We start from the raw sequence: 26,578 nt of genomic DNA, 5'->3' as shown, positions 1-26,578 counted from the left end.
TATGTTTTCAGTTATTTTCTGAATTGAAGATAGTTTGTGATGCTTCTTGTGAACTTTGGTATTAAGTTCCACCATTTGGTGCCCAGGTAGTAGAGAATGACACGGGGACAAAATTTGTCCCCCAACCGAATATCCCTCTAGGGCATCACCCAAACAAGACCTCTCCCCCCCTCCCCCCAAAGTGAACAATCTAACCAGACTAGCCCTTCCCATAGTGATGGGGCTCAAGAAGTGCCCCCATCCCGAGGCAACTGTCCCCCAAGGCAACTTTATGATGTAATTTTTATATTTTCATGTTTTCTTTTAAATTGTAACCAGTTTTGCAGGTAGCTTCTGAAGGTCACCAGTTTGACTCTTTTGTCCCACCAAATTTACAAACTGTACAACTACTACTACAACTTATCATTTGGTAGTACTACTAGACATGCACAGTGATGTGCATAAACACATAAGGGACAATTCCTGCTCAACAGAGCTTCCACCTATTCAAGACAAACAACAAGACAAATAAAATGTGATCAGTTCTTCAGCAACAGTGTTTTATACCTGAAGTCTTTTTTTATCTGCTTTATATTTTTTCAAGAGTTGTAGGAGTATTAAATATTTTGCAAAATGTATTTACATTGTAAGATGATTCATTATTGTGTGGAATAAAAGCTGCATCTGCAAGCACATACATCGAGCTGACAGTGTTTTTTGTTTTTACTTTAGTAGTGGTCAATTCAGTTCCCAATTTTTAAGGCTCCCCGGCAGATTTCTCTTATGTGGGTTCTTGATCACAGCTTTTTATTGCACACGTGCTTTTGTTGGTGACAAAGGTTTTCTGACTTATTTGAATACCAACCATCTTGATAGAACTCTGACACAGGCAGTTTTGCCGAAACACAGACTGTGTTGGGTCTGTTCAATAAAATTTGAGTTGACGCCCCCACTCTTGAAGGCTCCTTGTGCTTTTGTTTTTGCTCCTACATTGAGAAGAGGCAGGTTGAAGATTGCCCTTTGGTACATACCAACAATATCCTGTAAAAGCGGGGAATTTTTTTCTTTTTTAATTTTTTTATCCTTTTACTTAATTACATTCACATTTATCACATAAATGTAAGGAAAAACAGAAATTAATATAAGGAAAAAGAAAAAAACATTTTCTCAACAATATATACAATTGTCCACAATTGGGGGATCCAAGATCAGGAAAACAATCTCAAAGAAAATAAGAAAAACACCAAGTGGTTAATCTTACAAATTCATATTTTCTGAGGGAGGAAGGTTAATCGGTAATTGCAGCCGGTACAGTGGTAACTAAAGGAAGTTGCTACACAGGGTTCTTCATCTGTTCTTTTAACTCCACAAACTCTTGTAATTTCTTGGGTTCAACAAACAAGTAATAAGGAAATAAAACACTTACAAGGGAATCACTCGAGGAAGGTCCCACCTAGGGCAATGATTCTTGGCTTAAAAGCCAAGAGTTCACACCTCCTAGTCTGCGATTCCCTTGATATATCAGGAAATATATTTATCTTTGAACCCAAAAAACTATCAGCCATGTATCGGAAATACAATTTCAAAACATTGTTCCTATCTAAATCAAAGGCAAAAGTCACTAGTAATATAACTCTCTATATAGGGTATTTTAGGAAGATTTATCATTCTCAAGTTATTTTTCCTTAATTGGTTCTCCAGAAGTTCCACTTTTTTTTACAAGAAACATGACTGTCCTTCATTACCAGATTTTCGTAGAGAAACCATTTCCGTAATCGAAGTCTCTATTTTTATATCTTGGACTTACACTTTGTTAGATAAGTATTGATATAATCACATATTTATTCCTGAAAAATTTTTGACATCTGAAGAAGAGAATTATTCACACTCTGCAGCACTTCCCATAGTGCGTCCATTATGACATTTTTTGGCTTCACCAGGTCCAATTTCTCCACAGAAACCGCTCCAGATATCTTGGGGGGGAAGAGCTCACTCTCCAATCCCCCAGTTGGTTTATTATCCGGAGTCAATGCTGTGCCAGGACCTCCTCAGATCGCATGAGAATCCTAACCCACTTCGGGTGTTTCCACTGTCGACCTCCATAGCGAAGCATTACTGTTTCCGGGTCTTGGAGAGGCCATGCTAACAGGGGGACTCAGTCACTCCCTCTCCACTGAGATTCGGCGATAAAGCCTTGCTGTTCCCCGAAGCAGGAACCGATATCCCTGATATTATGACCCCGAATCTCTCCAAAGTAGATTGAGAAGTGGTGGGAACCCCGGCCATGTTCGAGGAGGACAACACCACGGCTTTTCCTTTTTTCTTCCCCATTCTCTGGGGAGCGCGCCTACTTCTTCAGGTATTCTGGTGTAAAACGGGAACTCAACCAACGTACGTCCTCCCTCGACGCCATCTTGGATCCTCCAGTTTGGGACACTCTTTGTCTGGTTTCTCCTCAGAGGCCTGTCTGATATGGGGAACCCTTCAGCATAGCCCTCTAAGTCATTGAAACACGGAAGCCCCTCCACCACTTACAAGGTGGTGTCCCTTCGGAGGGGGGGAATTTTTTTCAAGGAAGCTTGGATAGGAGTATTAGTTTCTTATGAGCATATGTCTTGCCTTTTTTGGCAGGATGAAGTTGGTCGGCTTGGGGTGACTCTATATATGGGAAATGTATTAAGTGTATTATTTATTTATTTCAAACATTTATAGTCTGTCTACAACCTAAGTGGATTACAAAAACCACACACAATAAAACAAAAAATATTTAAGGGAGAATCCCTATCTCTACTTAAGCCTTTTTCTAACGTCAAACTGCATATACAAAAACATCTGAAGATTATAAAATGCCTGTTCTGTCACCTTACACAACCATAAAACCCCTGGTAGTACATTCCACAGAAGTGATCCAGCCATTGAAAAGGCAGCATCCCTTGTTTTAGCATATTGAACCCCAGTCACCCCCTGAATCAATCACATAGCCGTATCTAATTGCAATCGTCTTCCTAGTCAATAAATGGACAAAACCTGAGACATATACCAGGGGATAACGGAATACAAAATCTGACAAATTAATGACAACACTCAAACTTCGCCCTGAAATAAACGGGTAACCAGTGGAGTTATTTCAACACTGGCATAATATGTGAATACTTTGACACAGCAATTTGCCATTTGGCCACTGCATTATGGATAAGCTGCACCACCCTACACCTCAAAGCTGAAACCCCCAGATATTGGGCATTGTAATAGTCCACTTTTGACAGGACCAAACTTTGAACCAAACTCCTAAATTCACTGCCTGATAACATAGGCTGCAATTTACTCAACAAATGTTGTTGAAAGAATGAAGATATTACTATCTGAATAATCTAAATTACTGTTTGTAGGATTTTGGTCATATATTATGGGATATGTTCATTTTTAGTCCATGGGTTGAAAGGGTGAGTTATTGCATGTTAATTAGTTTGTTACAGTTTGCCCCAGATCTGCAGGGAGAGAGGGGCCAGGTTGCAACAGTAGTAGGAATATTATATTAGCATATTTAGGACTAAATTCAGTAAATGGCACCCAAATTTGGGTGCTGAAAAAAATGTGCACTGAGTGCTATTCTATAAACAGCATGTAGAGCTGGGGTCCATGCACAACTTTTAGGCGCAAGGATTTACGCCAAATGAAACACGGTATAAATCTTGGCACATAAATTAGGCATGGATCCCCGATATTCTATAATACAGTGTGCATCTTTAGTGAATACCTCTGACCTGCCCATGACCCTCCCAAGGCCATGCACCCTTTCAGTTGTATGCTGAGACAAATTACGGGTGCATCTTTATATAATAGTGCGTAGCAAGATGCGTGTGTAAACCCAAATTGTTGCCAATTAACAATAATTGTTAGCCTCCAATTATTGGCACTATTTGGCTTGATACTCTATTAAATTGCAGGCATAAATTGGCGACGTGCATAAATTGGCGATGAAATTTGTAACTGCAATTTTGAGTGCCATTTATAGAATTTGGAGGTTGTTGTTTTATGATATATTAATGATTTATACTGGATATTTATGAATATACAGAAATGAGACCAATTGTAACGTGTTAGGTACAGCATGAACAAATTATATCATATTACAAATGAGTCATTGAGTTATGAATGTTTAATGTAGGCTTTATATTTTTATTTAACTTTTTAAATTAAGGATCAAGATAAAAGGAAAACTGTTACAATGCCAACATAACCCACAATCTACAATACAGAAGGATTTTTGTCATAACCATAAAACCTCACGTCCATGTTACTGAAATTGGCACTGAGGTTATGTTATTAGAACTATAGTACAAAACAATATTGTAAATGAAATCCATTTCAGTGGTCTGCATACATATTTCTAAAGAAAAACTGAAAAATGGAAAGAAAAAGAACAAAAATATGAAAATGACACACAAGTAAAGCTAAAAATGTCTGGTCATAAACAGTTTATCATACTGAATTTCACAGGTTCCTGAACAATAATAAATACCTGAAAATAATTCATGATGATGCATTGAAGGGAGCAACAGGACCATACCGTTTGTAAGTACAAATGTGATAACTGTTTTTTTGTTTTTTTTTAAATACTGTGTTTTCAATGTCGATCAATCACTTAATATTAGTGGTTAAAGCAGGATATTCCTTAAATCCTCTAAATGTGGCATAAAATAGACTTTTCACAATTTATTTATTTATTGGGATTTAACCGCCTTTATGAAGAGATTAACCTAAGGCGGTGTATGGTGCCATGTATAATGCTATAAATGGACGAAATCAAGTTTGCAAACAAATATATATTGCTCCCATAAGTCCAGTGCACTTTTAAAAAAATAGCAGTTTCGATTATGCAAACAATATGGCCCTCATTTTACAAGTATTATTTGCATTTGAGATTTGCATAAACTGGTACTTAAACATTTACCTTGCATAAATGTCTAAGTCCTTATTTTATAAAGCTGGGAAATACACATCTCAAACTGAAGTGTGTGCAAATGACATGGAGGCACAGTGTGAGCATGTTTTGGGTGGAACAAGGGTGTGGCAAGTTCATAGATATTTACCCCCATATTCTATATATGGAGACTAGAGTTACACGTGCAAGTTGGCACATGTAGCCAATTTGCACATGTAACTTGATTAATAAGCCAATCAGCATAGATAAAGCGAATGCTACATACCTGTAGAAGGTATTCTCCGAGGACAGCAGGCTGATTGTTCTCACTGATGGGTGACGTCCACGGCAGCCCCCTCCAATCGGAAACTTCACTAGCAAAGGCCTTTGCTAGTCCTCGCGCGCCCATGCACGGCCGTCTTCCCGCCCGAACCGGCTCGTGTTCGTCAGTCCCATATGTAGCAAAACAAAGCAAGGGAAGACACAACTCCAAAGGGGAGGCGGGCGGGTTTGTGAGAACAATCAGCCTGCTGTCCTCGGAGAATACCTTCTACAGGTATGTAGCATTCGCTTTCTCCGAGGACAAGCAGGCTGCTTGTTCTCACTGATGGGGTATCCCTAGCCCCCAGGCTCACTCAAAACAACAACCATGGTCAATTGGGCCTTGCAACGGCGAGGACATAACTGAGATTGACCTAAAAAATTTACCAACTAACTGAGAGTGCAGCCTGGAACAGAACAAACAGGGCCCTCGGGGGGTGGAGTTGGATCCTAAAGCCCGAACAGGTTCTGAAGCACTGACTGCCCGAACCGACTGTCACGTCGGGTATCCAGCTGCAGGCAGTAATGAGATGTGAATGTGTGGACAGATGACCACGTCGCAGCTTTGCAAATTTCTTCAATAGTGGCTGACTTCAAGTGGGCTACCGACGCTGCCATGGCTCTAACATTATGAGCCGTGACATGACCCTCAAGAGCCAGCCCAGCCTGGGCGTAAGTGAAGGAAATGCAATCTGCTAGCCAATTGGATATGGTGCGTTTCCCCACAGCCACTCCCCTCCTATTGGGATCAAAAGAAACAAACAATTGGGCGGACTGTCTGTTGGGCTGTGTCCGCTCCAGGTAGAAGGCCAATGCTCTCTTGCAGTCCAATGTGTGCAGCTGACGTTCAGCAGGGCAGGAATGAGGACGGGGAAAGAATGTTGGCAAGACAATTGACTGGTTCAGATGGAACTCCGACACAACCTTTGGCAAGAACTTAGGGTGAGTGCGGAGGACTACTCTATTATGATGAAATTTGGTGTAAGGGGCCTGGGCTACCAGGGCCTGAAGCTCACTGACTCTACGAGCTGAAGTAACTGCCACCAAGAAAATGACCTTCCAGGTCAAGTACTTCAGATGGCAGGAATTCAGTGGCTCGAAAAGAGGTTTCATCAGCTGGGTGAGAACGACATTGAGATCCCATGACACTGTAGGAGGCTTGACGGGGGGCTTTGAGAAAAGCAAACCTCTCATGAAGCGAACAACTAAAGGCTGTCCTGAGATCGGCTTACCTTCCACACGATAATGGTATGCACTGATTGCACTAAGGTGAACCCTTACAGAGTTGGTCTTGAGACCAGACTCAGACAAGTGCAGAAGGTATTCAAGCAGGGTCTGTGTAGGACAAGAGCGAGGATCTAGGGCCTTGCTGTCACACCAGACGGCAAACCTCCTCCATAGAAAGAAGCAACTCCTCTTAGTGGAATCTTTCCTGGAAGCAAGCAAGATGCGGGAGACACCCTCTGACAGACCCAAAGAGGCAAAGTCTACGCTCTCAACATCCAGGCCGTGAGAGCCAGGGACCGGAGGCTGGGATGCAGAAGCGCCCCTTCATCCTGTGTGATGAGGGTCGGAAAACACTCCAATCTCCACGGTTCTTCGGAGGACAACTCCAGAAGAAGAGGGAACCAGATCTGATGCGGCCAAAAAGGAGCAATCAGGATCATGGTGCCTCGGTCTTGCTTGAGTTTCAACAAAGTCTTCCCCACCAGAGGTATGGGAGGGTAAGCATACAGCAGACCCTCCCCCCAGTCCAGGAGGAAGGCATCCGATGCCAATCTGCCATGGGCCTGAAGCCTGGAACAGAACTGAGGGACTTTGTGGTTGGCTCGAGATGCGAAGAGATCTACCAAGGGGGTGCCCCACACTTGGAAGATCTGGCGCACCACTCGGGAATTGAGCGACCACTCGTGAGGTTGCATAATCCTGCTCAACCTGTCGGCCAGACTGTTGTTTACGCCTGCCAGATATGTGGCTTGGAGCACCATGCCGTGACGGCGAGCCCAGAGCCACATGCTGACGGCTTCCTGACACAGGGGGCGAGATCCGGTGCCCCCCTGCTTGTTGACGTAATACATGGCAACCTGGTTGTCCGTCTGAATTTGGATAGTTTGGTGGGACAGCCGATCTCTGAAAGCCTTCAGAGCGTTCCAGATCGCTCGTAACTCCAGAAGATTGATCTGCAGATCGCGTTCCTGGAGGGACCAGCTTCCTTGGGTGTGAAGCCCATCGACATGAGCTCCCCACCCCAGGAGAGACGCATCCGTGGTCAGCACTTTTTGTGGCTGAGGAATTTGGAAAGGACGTCCCAGAGTCAAATTGGACGAAAAAGTCCACCAATACAGGGATTTGAGAAAACTCGTGGACAGGTGGATCACGTCTTCTAGATCCCCAGCAGCCTGGAACCACTGGGAAGCTAGGGTCCATTGAGCAGATCTCATGTGAAGGCGGGCCATGGGAGTCACATGAACTGTGGAGGCCATGTGGCCCAGCAATCTCAACATCTGCCGAGCTGTGATCTGCTGGGACGCTCGTACCTGCGAGACGAGGGACAACAAGTTGTTGGCTCTCGTCTCTGGGAGATAGGCGCGAGCCGTCCGAGAATCCAGCAGAGCTCCTATGAATTCGAGGTTCTGCACTGGGAGAAGATGGGACTTTGGATAATTTATCACAAACCCCAGTAGCTCCAGGAGGCGAACAGTCATCTGCATGGACTGCAGGGCTCCTGCCTCGGATGTGTTCTTCACCAGCCAATCGTCGAGATATGGGAACACGTGTACCCCCAGTCTGCGAAGTGCCGCTGCTACTACAGCCAAGCACTTCGTGAACACTCTGGGCGCAGAGGCGAGCCCAAAGGGTAGCACACAGTACTGGAAGTGACGTGTGCCCAGTTGAAATCGCAGATACTGTCTGTGAGCTGGCAGTATCGGGATGTGCGTGTAGGCGTCCTTCAAGTCCAGAGAGCATAGCCAATCGTTTTCCTGAATCATGAGAAGAAGGGTGCCCAGGGAAAGCATCCTGAACTTTTCTTTGACCAGATATTTGTTCAGGGCCCTTAGGTCTAGGATGGGACGCATCCCCCCTGTTTTCTTTTCCACAAGGAAGTACCTGGAATAGAATCCCAGCCCTTCTTGCCCGGATGGCACGGGTTCGACCGCACTGGCGTTGAGAAGGGCGGAGAGTTCCTCTGCAAGTACCTGCTTGTGCTGGAAGCTGTAGGACTGAGCTCCCGGTGGACAATTTGGAGGTTTTGAGGCCAAATTGAGGGTGTATCCTTGCCGGACTATTTGGAGAACCCACTGGTCGGAGGTTATAAGAGGCCACCTTTGGTGAAAAGCTTTCAACCTCCCTCCTACTGGCAGGTCGCCCGGCACTGACACGTGGATGTCGGCTATGCTCTGCTGGAGCCAGTCAAAAGCTCGCCCCTTGCTTTTGCTGGGGAGCCGAGGGGCCTTGCTGAGGCGCACGCTGCTGACGAGAGCGAACACGCTGGGGCTTAGCCTGAGCCGCAGGCTGTCGAGGAGGAGGATTGTACCTACGCTTGCCAGAAGAGTAGGGAACAGTCTTCCTTCCCCCGAAAAATCTTCTACCTGTAGAGGTAGATTCTGAAGGCTGCCGGCGGGAGAACTTGTCAAATGCGGTATCCCGCTGGTGGAGCTGCTCTACCACCTGTTCGACTTTTTCTCCAAAAATGTTATCCGCACGGCAAGGCGAGTCCATTCTCCAGGTCGGAGGCACGCAGCCATGAGAGTCTGCGCATCACCACACCTTGAGCAGCGGCCCTGGACGCAACATCAAAGGTGTCATACACCCTTCTGGCCAGGAAGTTTCTGCACGCCTTCAGCTGCCTGACCACCTCCTGAAAAGGCTTGGCTTGCTCAGGGGGGAGCGCATCCACCAAGCCCGCCAACTGCCGCACATTGTTCCGCATGTGTATGCTCGTGTAGAGCTGGTAGGACTGGATTTTGGCCACGAGCATAGAAGAATGGTAGGCCTTCCTCCCAAAGGAGTCTAAGGTTCTAGGGTCCTTGCCCGGGGGCGCCGAAGCATGCTCTCTAGAACTCTTAGCCTTCTTTAGGGCCAAATCCACAACTCCAGAGTCATGAGGCAACTGGGTGCGCATCAGCTCTGGGTCCCCATGGATCCGGTACTGGGACTCGATCTTCTTGGGAATGTGGGGATTAGTTAGAGGCTTGGTCCAGTTCGCCAGCAATGTCTTTTTTAGGACATGGTGCATGGGAACAGTGGACGCTTCCTTAGGTGGAGAAGGATAGTCCAGGAGCTCAAACATTTCAGCCCTGGGCTCGTCCTCCACAACCACCGGGAAGGGGATGGCCGTAGACATCTCCCGGACAAAGGAAGCGAAAGACAGACTCTCGGGGGGAGAAAGCTGTCTCTCAGGAGAGGGAGTGGGATCGGAAGGAAGACCCTCAGACTCCTCGTCAGAGAAATATCTGATGTCTTCTTCCTCTTCCCACGAGGCCTCACCCTCGGTGTCAGACACAAGTTCACGGACCTGTGTCTTCAACCGTGCCCGACTCGACTCTGTGGAGCCACGTCCACGATGGGGGCGTCGAGAGGTAGACTCCCTCGCCCGCATCGGCGAAGCTCCCTCCGCCGACGTAGTCGGGGAGCCTTCCTGGGAGGCGACAGCAGCCGGTACCGCACGCGGCACCGACGCCGGAGACCTCACCTCGGGCGATGGACCAGCCGGCGCCACACTCAACGGTACCGGTGGCACAAGCACCGCCGGTACCGGAGGGGTAGGGCGCAACAGCTCTCCCAGAATCTCTGGGAGAACGGCCCGGAGGCTCTCGTTCAGAGCGGCTGCAGAAAAAGGCATGGAGGTCGATGCAGGCGTCGACGTCAGAACCTGTTCCGGGCGTGGAGGCTGTTCCGGGCTGTCCAGAGTGGAGCGCATCGACACCTCCTGAACAGAGGGTGAGCGGTCCTCTCGGTGCCGATGCCTACTGGGTGCCGACTCCCTCGGCGACCCAGAGCTCTCGGTGCCGACATGGGAAGGAGACCGATGACGATGCTTCTTCGACTTCTTGGAACGAAGCATGTCACCGGAGCTTCACGGCACCGGGAGGAGGACGTAGAATCCAGCCGTCGCTTCCTCGGGGCCGAGGGAGGTCGGTCTCGGGGGGGCTGTACCGCAGGAGCCCTCAGGGTAGGGGGAGACCCACCCGAAGGCTCACCGCCACCAGCAGGGGAATGGACAGCCCTCACCTGCACTCCAGACGAAGCACCACCGTCCGACGATATCAGCAGACGAGGTCCCGGTACCACCGACGTCGACGCAGCTGTCCGATGTCTCAGCGCCGATGCAGAGGGTCGATGCCTCGATGCACTGGCGGCCGAGGATGAAGGTCTGGACGCTGAAGACGTCGATGCACTCGATATGCCGACAAAGAGCCCGAGAACAAAACGTTCCACTGGGCCAATCTCGCTACCTGAGTCCGCTTTTGCAAAAGGGAACACAGACTACAGGCCTGCGGGCGGTGCCCAGCCCCCAAGCACTGAAGACACGACGCGTGCCTGTCAGTGAGCGAGATGACCCGGGCGCACTGGGTGCACTTCTTAAAGCCGCTGGGAGACTTCGATGTCATGGGCGGAAAAATCACGCCGGCGAGATCAAAAGTCGAAATGGAGGAAAAGGCACCACAAAAACATGGGGAAGAAAACTTCGACCCGAGGCCTAAAAGCGGCCTACCCCGACGACGAAAGAAAACTTACCGGGGCGAAAAAGCTGGAAATATCGGGGGAAAAGAGACCGAAAATTCCCTTTCCACACACAGAGTTTTTTGTTTTGTTTTTTCTCAACACGAATTAAGACACGCGAGGTCGACTTTGCGGGGCACGACAAGGCGAAAACACGACCGTACCGAGCGCGGACAAAAGAAGACTGACAAACACGAGCCGGTTCGGGCGGGAAGACGGCCGCGCATGCGCGGTGCGCATGGGCGCGCGAGGACTAGCAAAGGCCTTTGCTAGTGAAGTTTCCGATTGGAGGGGGCTGCCGTGGACGTCACCCATCAGTGAGAACAAGCAGCCTGCTTGTCCTCGGAGAATTGGATGTTAACAGATAATTGGATGTTAACAAGCAATTATGAACACTAATTGGGACTAATTAGAATTTACATGCACCACTTGCTAAGCGTATTCTATAACAGTCTATGTAGATTCTACCACACAGATCTCAAAAGGAGGTGTGGCCATGGGAGGGGCATGGGTAGGTCATGGGTATTCCTAAAATTTACACGCAGTATTATAGAATATGCCAGATCTGTGGCTAAATTAGACTTTATTTGGCACAACACTACTGAATTTAGTTGCACGAATGCCCACTAAGCATTTTCTATAAACCATTCCTAACTTTAGGCGGAGTTTATAGAATACTGCTAATCAGGTTTCTTTTCTGCATATTTTTTAGCCATTAAATATAGAATTTGGTCCATAGTCACCTCTATGTCCTAAAAGATCAATGCTGGAAGTTACACCAAGCATGTTTAGGATTTGGGAAATAGCTGCTATTGAGTAGCACTCCAACGATTGGGGGGCTGCCCCCTTAATCCCCTAGTGCCCCCCCAATCCAAACCGGAAAAGGATACCAGTCACTGTGACAGCATCGGGATAATAACCAGTTATGTTTCTAAAACTGCAAAGATAACTGGTTATGTGCCACTGTGAAAAACATCGATATTCTATATTTTTATCTTTCTAAAATGGATGTTTAAGTTGCCCAAACGTCTATTTCTCTGTATTTCACTACAGCCTCTGTGCCAGCAGATTCTGTTCTAAAATACTAATGAAACTGGAGATGTCCTGACTTACATAGTAACAGTCTGCCCAACAAGATAAACTCATTTACCATGGTATGTGATACTTGTATACCCGAGTTTGATTTGTCCTTGCCTTTCTCAGGGCACAGACCATAGAAGTCTGCCCAGTACTGTTCTTGTACTAAGTTCTGAAGCTAACATCGAAGCCCCTTAAAATTTACACTCCAGCCCATCCCTATCTATTCAGTCACGATCAGGGCACAGACAATAGAAATCTGCCCAGCTCCCGTTTTGTTTCCAATTACTGGCGTCGCCACCCAATCTCCGCTAAGATTCCACGGAACCACTCCTTCTAAACAGGATTCCTTTGTGTTAATCCCACACGTTTGAATTCCATTACCATTTTCATCTTCACCACCTCCCGCGGGAGGGCATTCCACATATCCACCACCCTCTCCGTGAAAAAATACTTCCTGACATTAGTCCTGAGTCTGCCCCCCTTCAACCTCAATTCATGTCCTCTAGTTCTACCGCCTTCCCGTCTCTGGAAAAGGTTCGTTTGTGGATTAATACCTTTCAAATATTTGAACGTCTGCATCATATCACCCGTTTCTCCTTTCCTCCAAGGTATGCATGTTCAGGTCAGCAAGTCTCTTCTCGTACGGTTTGCAACACAAATCCCATACTATTTTCGTAGGTTTTCTTTGCACCGCTTCCAGTCTTTTTATATCTTTAGCAAGATACGGCATCCAAAACTGAACACAATACTCCAAGTGGGGCCTCACCAACGACTTGTAGAGGGGCATCAACACCTCCTTTCTTCTGCTGGTTATGCCCCTCTCTACGCAGCCTAGCATCCTTCTGGCCATGGCCGTCGCCTTGTCACATTGTTTCTTCACCTTCAGATCCTCCGACACCAACACCCCCCAAGATCTCTCTCCTGAGTCGAGCTTACTATTCTTTCCCTTCCTACCCAGTATCTCTCTTTTGGGTTTCCGCACCCCAAGCGCATCACTCTACACTTCTTGGCATTAAATTTTAAAGTGCCTTCACTCAATGTACTCCAAACTGAAGTTTAAATCTATTTAATATTTATTAAACAACATATGTTCACAATCCTTAATAGTAACTACGATATTCACATCCACACACCAACCATCATTCAAACCATGTATACCTTATTTGCAAATACATTTACTTGTGCCCATCATATATAAATCAAAAAACTGACTTTTTGCTCACATATAGTCCATATACAGTCTTATATATCAAGATTTCACAAGCCAACAATTATTCTTCAAAAAACTGCTGCACTGTCCGTCTTCCAATATTTGGCATCATTTTAGTTGTATTGAACCCATCACTCTCTCACAAATGGTGTAGGTATACTCCTAGGTAAGGACAATGTTATACTCATGTGAACAAGTATAAATGTGCAAAAAGAACCGTTCTCATATTGTGAATTGGAGGCAGGGAGGGTCACCGTGCAATGATGTAAGGATGATCATATTATACAACCAATTACTCGGGGTGATTGGTAATATGCACAACTGAGCACTGTTCACTTTTAAGTATAAAGCTACTTAGGAATAGCCTTTGTTGGCTGCATTATATAGTAATAGAATTAAAGAGCATATGTAAAAAAAACAAAAAAGGGAAAATATTTAAAGGTTTCTAATTGATAACATCAGTATTAAATTTTAACTGCCAGACCCTCAACCATTCTTAACATTCAGAGATCCCTTCTCTTCGTTTCTACTCCCTCCAGGGTATCCACTCTATTGGCTATTTTCGTGTCATCCGCAAAAAGGCACACCTTTCCTTCCAACCCTTCAGCAATATCTCACACAAATATATTAAACAGAATAGGCCCCAGCTTGGACATCTTAATTCTGACTTCTACGTCCTTTCTAAAATGGGGCTGATTCTATGAGGTGGACCCACAGCCACATGGCTGCCCAGTTCACTGCCGGCAGGTGTCATCTACATGCCGTTTGTATTTAGATGTTTACTGCTGCAGACGGAGGCTGTATAGACAACACTCTGCATATACCCCTGGATTCTATATATACCGCTTTGAACTGCATGTGCAAATTTGGGTGTGTGCCCAATTTGCACGTGCAACTTAAATAATGATTAGTGAAGATAATTGGCATTCTAAAGCAATTATTTAAGTGCATAAGTAATGCCATACTGCGAAAAGACCAAAGGTCCATCGAGCCCAGCATCCTGTCCCCGACAGCGGCCAATCCAGGTCAAGGGCACCTGGCAAGCTACCCAAACGTACAACATTTTATACAAGTTATTCCCGAAATTGTGGATTTTTCCCAAGTCCATTTAGTAGCGGTCTCTGGACTTGTCCTTTAGGAAACCGCCCAACCCCTTTTTAAACTCTGCCAAGCTAACCGCCTTCACTACGTTCTCCGGCAACTAATTCCAGAGTTTAATTATGCGTTGGGTGAAGAAACATTTTCTCCTATTTGTTTTAAATTTACTACACTGTAGTTTCATCGCATGCCCCCTAGTCCTAGTATTTTTGGAAAGCGTGAACAGACGCTTCACATCCACCTGTTCCACTCCACTCTGCCATGGAGAGACAGCATCTATCTCTCACACTCACACACAATCCCACCCCCCTTCATACACAAACTCTAACAAGCACATTCAACCAACACTACAAAAAAACAAAAAAATTAAAAATGAAACTGCATATAAAACAAAAATTTCAACTATTCATTACCAACACCACAATTATATTAAAAATCACTTACAACACATTCATGGCAGAAAACAAATACCTTGCTAGCGCCCGTTTCATTTGTTTCAGAAACGGGCCTTTTTTACTAGTAAGTAAATAAATATAAACTTTTAACGTTGAGCACCTGATTCTCAAAGTGGACATATTCCAAACACTATAATGAAAATAAAATGATTTTTTTCTACCTTTGTTGTCTGGTGACTCTTTTTCTGATAATGCTGGCCCAGTATCTGATTCTGCTGTTATCTGTCCTCAACTCCATTTCCAGGGCTTCCTTTCCATTTATTTCTTTACTTTCCTCCTTTCTTCTTCATTTCTTGCCCTACATCCATAAGTAAAAGCTGGGTCCTCCGCAGACTTGACTGTCCAGTAGATCCAGCTTCTGCCTATTTTCTCCATCCATGAGCAGTTTTTCTCCTCTCTTCCTTTTCCCTCATCTCATCTCCTTCCTCTCTCTTCCCGCCCCTCCATCCATGTCCAGCATTTCTTTTCTCCCTTCCCTCTCCTCCATCCATGTCCAGCATTTTTCCTCTCCCCCTCCATCCATGTCCAGTATTTCTCCTCTCTCCCCTCCATTCGTGTTCATCTCACTTCCTCTCTCTTCCCTCCCCTCCATCCATGTCAGGCATTTCTTCTCTCTCCCTTCCTCTCCATCCATGTGCATCTCCTTCCTCTGTCTTCCCTCCCCTCCATCCATGTCCAGAATTTCTTCTCTCTTCCCTCCATCCATGTGCATCTCCTTCCTGTCATACCCTTCCCTCCCCTCCATCCATGTCCAGAATTTCTTCTCTCCCCTCCATCCATGTGCATCTCCTTCCTGTCATACCCTTCTCTCCCCTCCATCCATGTCCAACAATTCTCCTCTCACTCTGCCCTCCCCTCCATCCACCCATGTCCAGCAACTCTCCCCTCCATCCATCTATATCCAGCAATTCTCTTCTCTCCCCTGCCCCCTCCATCCATCCATACCCAGCAATTCTCCTATCCCCCCTGCCCTCCTCCATCCATCGATACCCAGCAATTCCCTTCTCTCCCCTGCCCACCTCTATCCATCCATACCCAGCAATTCCCTTCTCTCCTCTGCCCTCCTCCATCCATCCATACCCAGCAATTCTCTTCTTTCCCCTGCCCTCCTCCATCCATCCATACCCAGCAATTCTCTTCTTTCCCCTGCCCTCCTCCATCCATCCATACCCAGCAATTCTCTTCTCTCCGCTGACCTCCTCCATCCATCCATACCCAGCAATTCTCTTCTCTCCCCTGGCCTCCTCCATCCATCCATACCCAGCAATTCTCTTCTCTCCGCTGCCCTCCTCCATCCATCCATACCCAGCAATTCTCTTCTCTCCCCTGACCCCCTCCGTCAATCCATACCCAGTGATTCTCCTCTCTCCCCTGCCCTCCCCTCCATGTCCAGTGATTCTCCATTTTTTTCGAAAATACGTTCTGTCCCGCCTCTTCACGTTCCCGTTTTCGGACATAGATGCCCATGGAGACAGGCGTTCGCGTTCGATTATGCCCCTCCACATCATAAAAACATCAATAACGGACATAAAGAGTGATATATAGAACTAATACGGTGTGTTCATTAATGTTCATAACATGTAGATTACACTACAATTGATTCCTTGAAAAATGTGTCAGTAGAAACATTAATAAACACACCATATTAGTTCTATATATCACTCTTTGACCATTATTGATGTTTTTATGATTATAGTCCCTATATTATACTATGCCTGTCATATTCGTTACTGAAATTCCAGATTGATATATTTTTCTTTTACATATCTTGCTTGTTTACACTATTCATATTTTTTGATGATTACTATTTGACTAATATGTAACATACATAACATAGTAAATGACATGTAATTTTGATTATTTATCATATTATAGCCCTTGATGCAGCCCTTATGCTCTTACATGGGTGAAAACATGGCCTGTGTCGGGCATTATCTTGGTTTGAGTGTCATCAATAAAGATCTCCTTGTGTTTTCAATTGATCTGCTTGGCTTTTTCCCACATTGGAGGTTTCCCTGTTTTCTTGGACTGCAATTACAAGGACATTTTTCAAAGGAATTTCTGTGCATAAAATAGGGATTTATATGCCGAAGTGGCTTTTTTGCAAATGCTGCCCTATATGTATGTAAACTTATATATCCTTAAAGTTATGCATGTTGTGACATTATACATATAAGGAAGGCAATTCTTTGAATGGATTTAGAGAGGTGTTGCCACTTATTTGTACACTTTTGCATTTCCAAATGTATGTGCAAAAGATTACACGCCAGAAGTAGGCACAAATTTCCTGAATCAGTTTGCAAAAGGAAAAACTTTCCCTTTTGGAAACTGGTGCAAAGTCTTCTACAGTCTGTGTCCTGAAAATGGGGCTAGTTCTGGGCAAGACTTCTACAGTCTGTGTCCTGAAAATGGCAGATACAAATCAAGGTAAGGTATACACAAGAAGTAGCACATATGAGTTTATCTTGTTGGGCAGACTAGATGGACCATGCAGGTCTTTTTCTGCCGTCATCTACTATGTATGTTACTATATGGTGCAAAGTCTGTGACTTTACACTTAGCTACACAGTCAAACTGTCCCCTGAATAGAATGATCATTAATTCTACGTACATATATAGGAGCCATCAGTTTACATGACATTGTGTTGTTTCAAATTTACTAAGGGTAAAGAAATTGTTCATAATTTCTAGGGACATCTCTTCAACAGCACTGGAATTTCTACCAAGTTATGGGCTGGAACCTATTCAAGTACTAGTTGCTCACTCATCATATTCTCTGAAGAAACTACCACCACTGGACAAATTTGCTAATCTACAGGATGCTAATTTAACATACCCCAGTCATTGCTGTGCTTTTACAAATATACGAATAAAAGAGTAAGTACTATTTTATTTTGTGTTGGTTTAGCAAATGTGTCTGTAACACATGAACCTTATTCTACCATAATGTCACCTTGTATTTGTTCTTTACCGGCTTGGAGAACGCCGACGGTACTATGAGCCTGCAAATAGGTGGAAAAATGTGGGATACAAATGTAACAAATAAATAAATAAATTTGAACTTGATCTAGTTCATACAGTTTTATTCAAAAGCAGCTTAGGTAAACTTGACCAAAGTAACAGAATGTCACATATAACAAAATTGTTTATAATAGATGCTAATTCTAAGAACAAATGATTATTTTGTGCCATGATAAATTTCAAGTTTATAAAAAGTGGTGTGGCAGCAATTAATTCACTTTTAAAGATAATAAATAGAAATAAAACAAATCAAAGAAAATAAGATAATACCTTTTTATTGGACTAAGTACATTTTTTATTAGCTTTTGAAGGTAACACATAGAAACATGACTGCAGATAAAGGCCAAATGGCCCATCCAGTCTGCCCATCCTTTGTAACCACTTTGTAAGAGACTAAAATGGCCACAGATTAGAGGGTCATTGGATCCGTTGTCTCCATCGCCCTTCAGTCTCTTTGATCAGAGTTTGCTGTTACTGTGCCATCTCCTGGTGTAAATCGCGGCTCTCGACAGTCAGGACTGGGTTCGGGGCCAGTGGGGCTTGTTTGGCTGCTGCCCAATCTGCATGTCACCTGCCTCAGCTGGTGCTGCCACGAGTGGATCGAGGATTAACGGATTTGCGTCCAGTTTGAAGGCCCGATCACTATAGTCCGTGAAGACCTGGTCGCAGTGCTGTGGAGCTTGCAGAGCCTTTTAGGCTGTTGTCCGGCCTTGCCTTGACAGTCGTTCGTCTTTACCAGCACTGCTGTAGATCAACAACGGAGACAGCCTGGCTTGACTGCTCCTGTGTTACCTCGGGCTGCTACTGACTCAAATCGCCAGAATGTGAAGATCTTCTGCACCTCGCTGCTGCTTGGCGTCTCGACCCTTCCAGCAATCATCTGTTTGGCTTCATCTGTCTCCACTGTCAACGTTGATTAAATCATACAGTGCTGTCTCCATCTACGCTGATACAACTTGTTAGTCACCATTGAAGGCAGTGTTATTACATGGCCACAGACTCTTTGAATACCAACTAATCTTCCTGCCCCTCCCACTTTTTCCACTGCCATACCTTTCTATGGGTAAACTCTCTTCCTCCTTCACCTGCTACTACCCATATTCTGTGAATCCAATTTGCCTTAGGTTACATTGCTGACCCCTAACTCTATCCCTCATCCCTTTTAGCTATCTTCCTCCCTTTATTGTCTAACCATTTATTCCCAATCTCTGTTGCTAAGGACGTCACCATAAATCTAATCCTGTAGCTTCCACTCCTCTCTCTATTCCCCATTATGTATATAACCAAATTTTCCTAGCATCTTACTCCCTTTCTCTCATCCAACTAATATCTTCAATCCCACCCACAGGTTTCAATGTTATTCCCATTATACAAGATTATTACAGATTACCTAGACACTCCAGTCCCCGCCTTACCAACAAGTACCTCTACACATCCCAAATACGTAATCGTGGCCAGAATCTACAAAATGGAAAGAATGGTCACCACAATTATTTACCTGCTAAAGCATGTCAAATTAAAAAAATCTATTGCTCATCTAACCTTGAGGCTTCCTACCAAAATATCCTAGTGGGCTACACTAACACCAGATCTGTTGTTAATAAAACTGCAATTATCTCAGACTGGCTTACGTCAGAAAACCTTGACCTTGTCTTCATTACTGAAACCTGGATTCATAGTCAAAATGATCCTATCTTACTAGACTTATGCCCTCCAGGTTTTAAACTTACCCACTGGCCAAGGAAAGGAAAAAGAGGTGGAGGAATTGCTCTCATTTATCGTTCCCATTTCATCATAGAAACCATCACAGAATCCATCACATCCCATCTTGAAATCACCTTGTTCACAATCCTTAATAAATCCATACATGGTCACCTAAACTGCATCTTCTTTTACAGACCACCTGGCAACTGGAATGATAGCCAGCCAATCTTCACGGATTTCATCTCTAGCACATGCATGACCAGTCCCAATGTTCTCATATTAGGTGACATAAACCTACACCTAGAAAATTCTATATCTACCAATACGTGTGACTGCTTGGACATTCTTCATTCTTGGGATCTCTCATGTTTGAATCAGAAGCTACCCATTCCAAAGGTCGCACACTTGACCTGCTCTCATATAAATTGGCCACCGACCTCAACCTACAATTAACTTATATTAACTGGTCAGAAACTCCTTGGTCAGATCACTTTAAGTTAAACTGTACCCTTTCATGGAAGAGAAAAGGTCTACATCGCACTCGCAACCAAATGACCTACAGTACAAGAGGTCATATAGACGCTAAGGTATTTTGGCAATTGATTTATGATAATGAGTGGTCTGCGCGAACAGATTCAGTACACTTCCTCTCAAATTGGGATGAAAGATGCAGAAGCATATTAGACGCCCTAGCTCCAGTTAGAACACGAACATCAAAAAGACATGACACGATGTGATGCCATGGTTCAATGATGACCTTAGAAAACTCAAAACTCTTTCCAGAAGACTTGAGCGAGCTTGGAGGAAACAAAAAGATGAACACAATCTCAATGCCTGAAAACAATCGCAAAGAAAATACATTTATTTATTGCACTTGTATCCCACATTTTCCCACCTATTTGCAGGCTTAATGTGGCTTACAAAGACCTGTTATGGTATCGCCATTCCAGGGTAGAAGATTCAATTATTACAAAGAAAATTAGGATGACATGAAAGAGCTAAGCAAATTTTAGTAGAATTTTGATTTTCAGAGTAAGGGTGGAGTTGTGAAGTGTATAATTATTCTATGGGTTCTCGTGATAGGCCTTGCTAAAGAGGTAGGTTTTCAGAGACTTGCGGAAGTTGGTTATGTCGTTGATTGTTTTCACATTAGTTGGTAGTGCATTCCACATCTGCGTGCTAATGTAAGAGAAGCTGGTTGCATGTGTTAGTTTGTATTTTAGTCCTTTACAGCTAGGGAAGTGTAGATTGAGAAATTTGCGGGCAGATCTTTTAGCATTTCTAGGAGGCAGGTCTACGAGGTTTAGCATGTAGGTCGGGGCATCTCCATGAATGATTTTATGTACAATCGTGCAAATCTTAAACGCGGCGTGTTCTTTAATTGGGAGCCAGTGAAGCTTCTCTCTTAGGGGTTTTGCACTTTCATATTTTGTTTTTCCGAATATAAGTCTGGCTGCTGTATTTTGGGCTGTTTGGAGTTTCTTGATAACCTGTTCTTTGCAGCCAGCGTAGAGTGCATTACAGTAGTCTAGGTGGCTTAGCACCATTGATTGTACCAGGCTGCAAAAAATGGATCTCAGGAAGAAGGGTTTTACTCTTTTGAGCTTCCACATGGAATGGAACATCTTCTCAGTTGTGTTCTTCACGTGAGTTTCGAGTGTAAGATTTCGATCAATGGTAACTCCAAGTATTTTCAGGTTGTTTGAGACGGGGAGGGAGACGTTTGGTGTGGTTATGGTGGTGAATTTACTTGTGTTATGTTGTGATGTAAGTACAAGACATTGTGTTTATTCTGCTTTAAGTTTTAGCTGGAATGCATCCGCCCAAGAATGCATGGTTTGGAAGCTTTTGTTGATCTCGTTGATTTCATTTAGATCATGTTTGAATGAGATATAGATCGTGACATCATCTGCATATATGTAGAGATTGAGGTTTTGGTTGGCTAGTATCTTAGCTAAGGGTATCATCATTAGGTTGAAGAGGGTTGGCGAGAGGGGGGATCCTTGGGGGACTCCACAGTCTGGTGTCCAAGGGGCTGATATTTCCGCGTTCGCTATTACTTGGTAAGATCATGTGGTTAGGAATCCTCTAAACCAATTAAGAACATTACCTCCAATTCCAAAGTAGTCTAGGATATGTAGTAATATTTCGTGGTTGACCATGTCGAAGGCACTGGACATGTCAAATTGTAGGAGAAGAATATTGTTGCCAGTTGCAATTGTTTGTTTAAATTTATTCATTAAAGTCACTAGTACTGTTTCAGTGCTGTGGTTAGATCGAAATCCTGATTGAGACTCATGAAGAATTGAGTACTTGTTTAGGTAGTTAGTGAATTGTTTAGTTACTATACCTTCCATAAGTTTGGTTATCAGTCTAAAAAACTCTATTATAAAACCAAAATAGGTCCGGACTACAAAGACTTGAATAAACTCTATTTTTTCGTCAATAAATTAACAGACACCACAACACTTACCTCTAACAATATTGATATCCAATCCACTGTTAATCTTGCCATATTCTTCAAGGAAAAAATAACTACGGAATTCACTCCCTCAGTGCAATTCAGACATTGATTATTTCATTAGCGGCCTGGATCCTGACCAAGGTGAGCATCCAGCAGATCGAACATTGTCACGCTTCTCACCCCTAACCATTGATTCTGTTGCGTAGGAGATAGGTGGGCAATCATAGGGTGACAAAGCAGTATAATTTTATGGTTTATAATGTGATAGTAAACCCAGATCTTTGTTAAATCCCATCTGGTGTGTGTCAAAATATTCAATCATTTTGACTTCAAAGGTCTTACATTCCTGGATTGTCTTACAATTTGTTTTTAGCATTCTCACCATAAAATCATTGATGCCGTGCTCTGGTTTTGTAAAGTGCTGTCCCCCAGCGGTAACAACCTGGTTTGCATTGTAATTTTTAATATGTCATCTGTGTAAATTGATTCTTGTCTTCAGCATTTGGCTTGTCTCTCCAATACAGCATCTGTCTTCATACTTTTTGCACTTCATAATATATTACTATAGAAACTGATGGAACTAGAGTACAGTACATCCTAATTAATTTTCTCTTCACAAAACGGAGTTTGTTTATATCCTCTGTATCAAATAATGCAGTGTCTTGCTACATACAACATTTGGTCTAAATATCTATTATGGATGTTTAATAACAGAAGTGGCACAATAAATAATTCTCTCATCTGCTAGACACAAAATACATTTCAAAAAATATGTAGCAGCTCCTGTCCCTAACAGGACCACCAGGGAGAAAAGGTATGTCCAGGTAGGACTAACAGACTGTGGGGGTATTCAACAGAGGAGAGGAAGCTAGTGATTCTCTTTGGCTTAGGGGGGAGGGAAAGGATGGCGGGGAGCTATTTGGGAGGGCCAGGAGGGTCATTGGGTGGATTGGAATTGAAAACCCAGTTATGGGGGCCCTGGATGATATTCAGTGCTTGGGCCCACATACCTAAGTAGGTTAATTTAGAACAGCTTTTGGGCTGTCCTAAATCAACCTGTTGAGCTAAGCAGGTCCCAGGCACTGAATATTACCAGCACCAGCATAACCACTGGCTCCTCACTAATGCAGCCCCTGACCTGCCTAATTTTTTGTTGGGCGGTCTGTGGTGAAATTCAGCAGTACTGTCCAGTTTAAGTGCCACTGAATATTACCACTTAGACACTGGTAAGCGATTTACTTGGGCAAGAGAGGCTAATGCCCGCTTAAATCGCTTTGAACAGCAGCCGGTAGGATGCTGTGCTAAAAGTGCAAATTCTATATCAGCAATTACATGAGTAATTGCCTTACAGAATACTAGCATAAGTCAGTAGTTATGCACCATTTAGGCATGGCCACTTACGCCATGTCAATGGCTGGTGTAAATGACAACTAAATGTTACAGTTGCATGTATAACTGACAGCATTCTGGAATCTTAGCACTTAATATGGCCTATCCATGCCACTGCCACATCCAGGCCCCCTTGCAGTTATGCACTACAGCATTTGCACCAAGTTTCTAGAACAATAACTGCAGTTAGATATAGAACTACAAATCTGTGCCAATTACAGGAGCAGCCTAATGGTTAGAACAGCAGGCTGAGAGCCAGAAGCCCGTTCATATCACACTGCAGCTCGTTGTAGCCTTGGGCAAGTCACTTAACATCCACTGCTTCAGGTACAAAACAATTTGTATGCAATTCAGGGACAGGGAAATACCTAATAACAATTTTTTTTTAGGAGGGGTTGTATTTACTTATTCACTTCTTTCTTCCTCTCTAATTTTTAGCTAACGAGTGAAAGCACACACATAAGAGATCACAGATATTAATATGTACGCAGGCCTACTTCTGAATTAAAAGTAACAGTGTTTGTTTTCATTCCAGCTAAGATAATAAAGTAGAAAATAGAAGACTGTTGGTTTGGATAAATACAATGAATTACCTATCAACTAGGTTTGGTCTGAAAAAGAACTGCAACTACTATTTCTTTTCTGATCTACTTTTAGGCAGAACCCTTTGTTTCCCTTATTTGAAAATGCTACCAAACAGTGTGGAAGTGGATCAAGGAAACAATATAAGGAATCAATGTGAGTACTATTACTTAGTGTACACAACCATGGATGTGGTTATTTCCTCATGCTAAGTCATCACAGCTCTTCTTGCATTAAAGAATCAAATCTCTATACAGTTGTTAAAAATGCATTAAGAAGCATCTTTCGTGTTTACATTTTCAAATTATTTAACATCCTTCATTTAGATATTTTTGGTTAAAAATTATTCAACAGCATTTGAGCTGAAATCAAATTTAATTTGAATAAAAGCATAGCCCTTTTTTTTTTTTTTTTTTACTCCTTTTTATATTTTAACAGAACTGCTTTACTTTGGGCTATAAGAATGGTCCTTTGTACCCAAGGTATAATTCTAAATTAGATAAAATTAAATAATTTCACAGTTGTGTAGAGAAGTCCTCTCAAAAAACTATAGGTAATAAAGATACATGAGAAACCTTGAACATATTATGGCACACTGATATGGTGGGAAAAGATACTTTCACCAATGACATTTTAAGACCATGGGACAGGTTAAGCAGATTCAAGTATTCTTTACAGCATTAGAAATGACAAAAACCTTTTCTACTTGAAATGACACAATGTTCTTATGGAAGGTTTTCAAATTAACAATTGTGTATTTACTGGGAATGGTCTAAGGATGAAACTAATTGATGGACTTCCAGTGATGCCAGGTAGCTGAACTGATGCAGGTGGAAGAGCTCTCTTACCCCCACCCCCTCCAAGTCTTGTTAACAGCTAGCTAGGGCAGAAAAGTGCAACAAGTAGATCCCAATGGAGTGCAAGATAGAGAGGGAGTAAACCGGTGACTGGAAGTAAGTCGGGATATGCCCTGTAAGCCTCAGACATGTCCAAGCAAAGGTCTACCTGAATGAGACAAAGATGGCTGCAAAGGGAGAAAAGGCCATGGTACTGGCTACCAGCAATACTGTGAAGGAGATTATTAAGAGCGTTGTCTGCAGAACTTTAGAATAAATTGAACAAGATGCACTCAGCCATGGAGGAGATAAAAGAGAGATTTGACAATCGGACAAGCAGGATAAAGAACTGGAAGAGAGTATCGGTGCAAAAGGACAAAGTGGACACGTGGCACAACAGATTCAAGCAGGAAACTATGAAACTTGATGATAAAATAGATTAGGAAAACCAGAGCAGGTGCAACAATGTGCATCTAATTGGATTACCAAAGACAGTGAAAGAGATGGAGTTGGGGACATTTTTTAAATGCTGGGCTTAGAGATGGTGGGGAAAGGACCTGCAATGCAAGACAGCACATTGGAGTGGCAGGTAAAAATAAAGGCAACAGACTAAAAGTTCTGCAGTACACAAAACACATCTCAGAATCCCTATGGATACAAATTTCACGTGTAAAGGGAAAAAGGATAGTGATAGGAGTGTACTGCCGTCCACCTGGCCAGGATGAACAGACTGATGTAGAAATGTTATCAGAAATTAGGGAGGCTAACAAAATCGGCAACACAATAATAATGGGTGATTTCAATTACCCTGATATTGACTGGGTAAATAACATCAGTGCATGCTAGGAAGGTAAAATTCCTTGATGAAATCAATGACTTTTACAAAACAGCTGGTTCAGGAACCAACAAGAGGGGGAAAAATTCTAGACCTAGTCCTTAGAACATTGGCTCTATTTACCTTTCCACTTATACAAATTTTTTAAAGGATTAAACTACTAGATATTCTTTATTGCTATCAGGCAGCTCATTTGAATAAGTATATTCAAAGTTTATTACTTTCGATGACCAACTATAGTCAGTTTCAGAAATAGATAAAAAGTTATCTAGTCAAGAAATTTGTATTGAATTGTCATGACTAATTAGTTGCCATTTGGTAGTTACATTATTGTCTTTGTATTTCCTGGAAATGACAAGCTTCTTTTATGTGATCGGTATTGAACCAAAAGGTATATGGCGGAATATAAGTTTTATTGTTAAGTAATCTGATGCAGGCGCTAATGGTGTTGGGGCCACTTGATAACAGTGATCATAATATGATCAGATTTGATATCAGCTCTGGAGTAAGTACACACAGAAAATTCAATACATCAGCATTTAACTTTCAAAAAGGAGACTATGATAAAATGAGAACAGTCAAAAAAAATAATCTTAGAGGAGCAGCTGCAAAGGTCAAAAATTTACATCAGGCGTGGATGCTGTTCAAAAATACCATACTGGAAGCCCAGCCCAAACACATTACACATTAAAACAGGAGAAAGGAAGAACAAATGACAGCCGGCATGGTTAAAAAGTGAGGTGAACGAAGAAGCTCTTACAGGTAAAAGAAAATCCTTCAGAAAATGGAAGAAGGATCTGACTGAAATTAATAGGAAATAGCATATGGAATGGCAAGTCAAACACAAAACAATAATAAGCAAGGCAAAGACAGACTTTGAAAAGAAGATTGTGTCGGAGGCAAAAACACAGAATAACTTTTTTAGGTATAGTAGAAGAAAGAAGCCAGCAAAACAA

At 43.3% G+C, this 26,578-nt stretch overlaps 1 protein-coding gene across 1 annotated transcript in view; it reads left to right on the top strand.

Moving 5' to 3' along the window:
- LHCGR (luteinizing hormone/choriogonadotropin receptor) overlaps positions 1-26,578 on the top strand; it is a 218,132-nt gene that overhangs the window by 187,398 nt on the left and 4,156 nt on the right. Inside the window, exons 9-11 of the mRNA XM_030195838.1 lie at positions 4,480-4,554; positions 17,483-17,668; positions 24,027-24,107. Of these exons, the coding sequence (XP_030051698.1) occupies positions 4,480-4,554; positions 17,483-17,668; positions 24,027-24,107 (342 nt within the window). The remainder of the gene's footprint in view (positions 1-4,479; positions 4,555-17,482; positions 17,669-24,026; positions 24,108-26,578) is intronic.

The sequence above is a fragment of the Microcaecilia unicolor genome, chromosome 3 (genome assembly GCF_901765095.1).
Source record: "Microcaecilia unicolor chromosome 3, aMicUni1.1, whole genome shotgun sequence".
Lineage (NCBI taxonomy): Eukaryota > Metazoa > Chordata > Amphibia > Gymnophiona > Siphonopidae > Microcaecilia > Microcaecilia unicolor.
The sequence above is the reverse complement of the archived record's forward strand: the minus strand, read 5'-3'. Positions and strand labels throughout refer to the sequence as shown.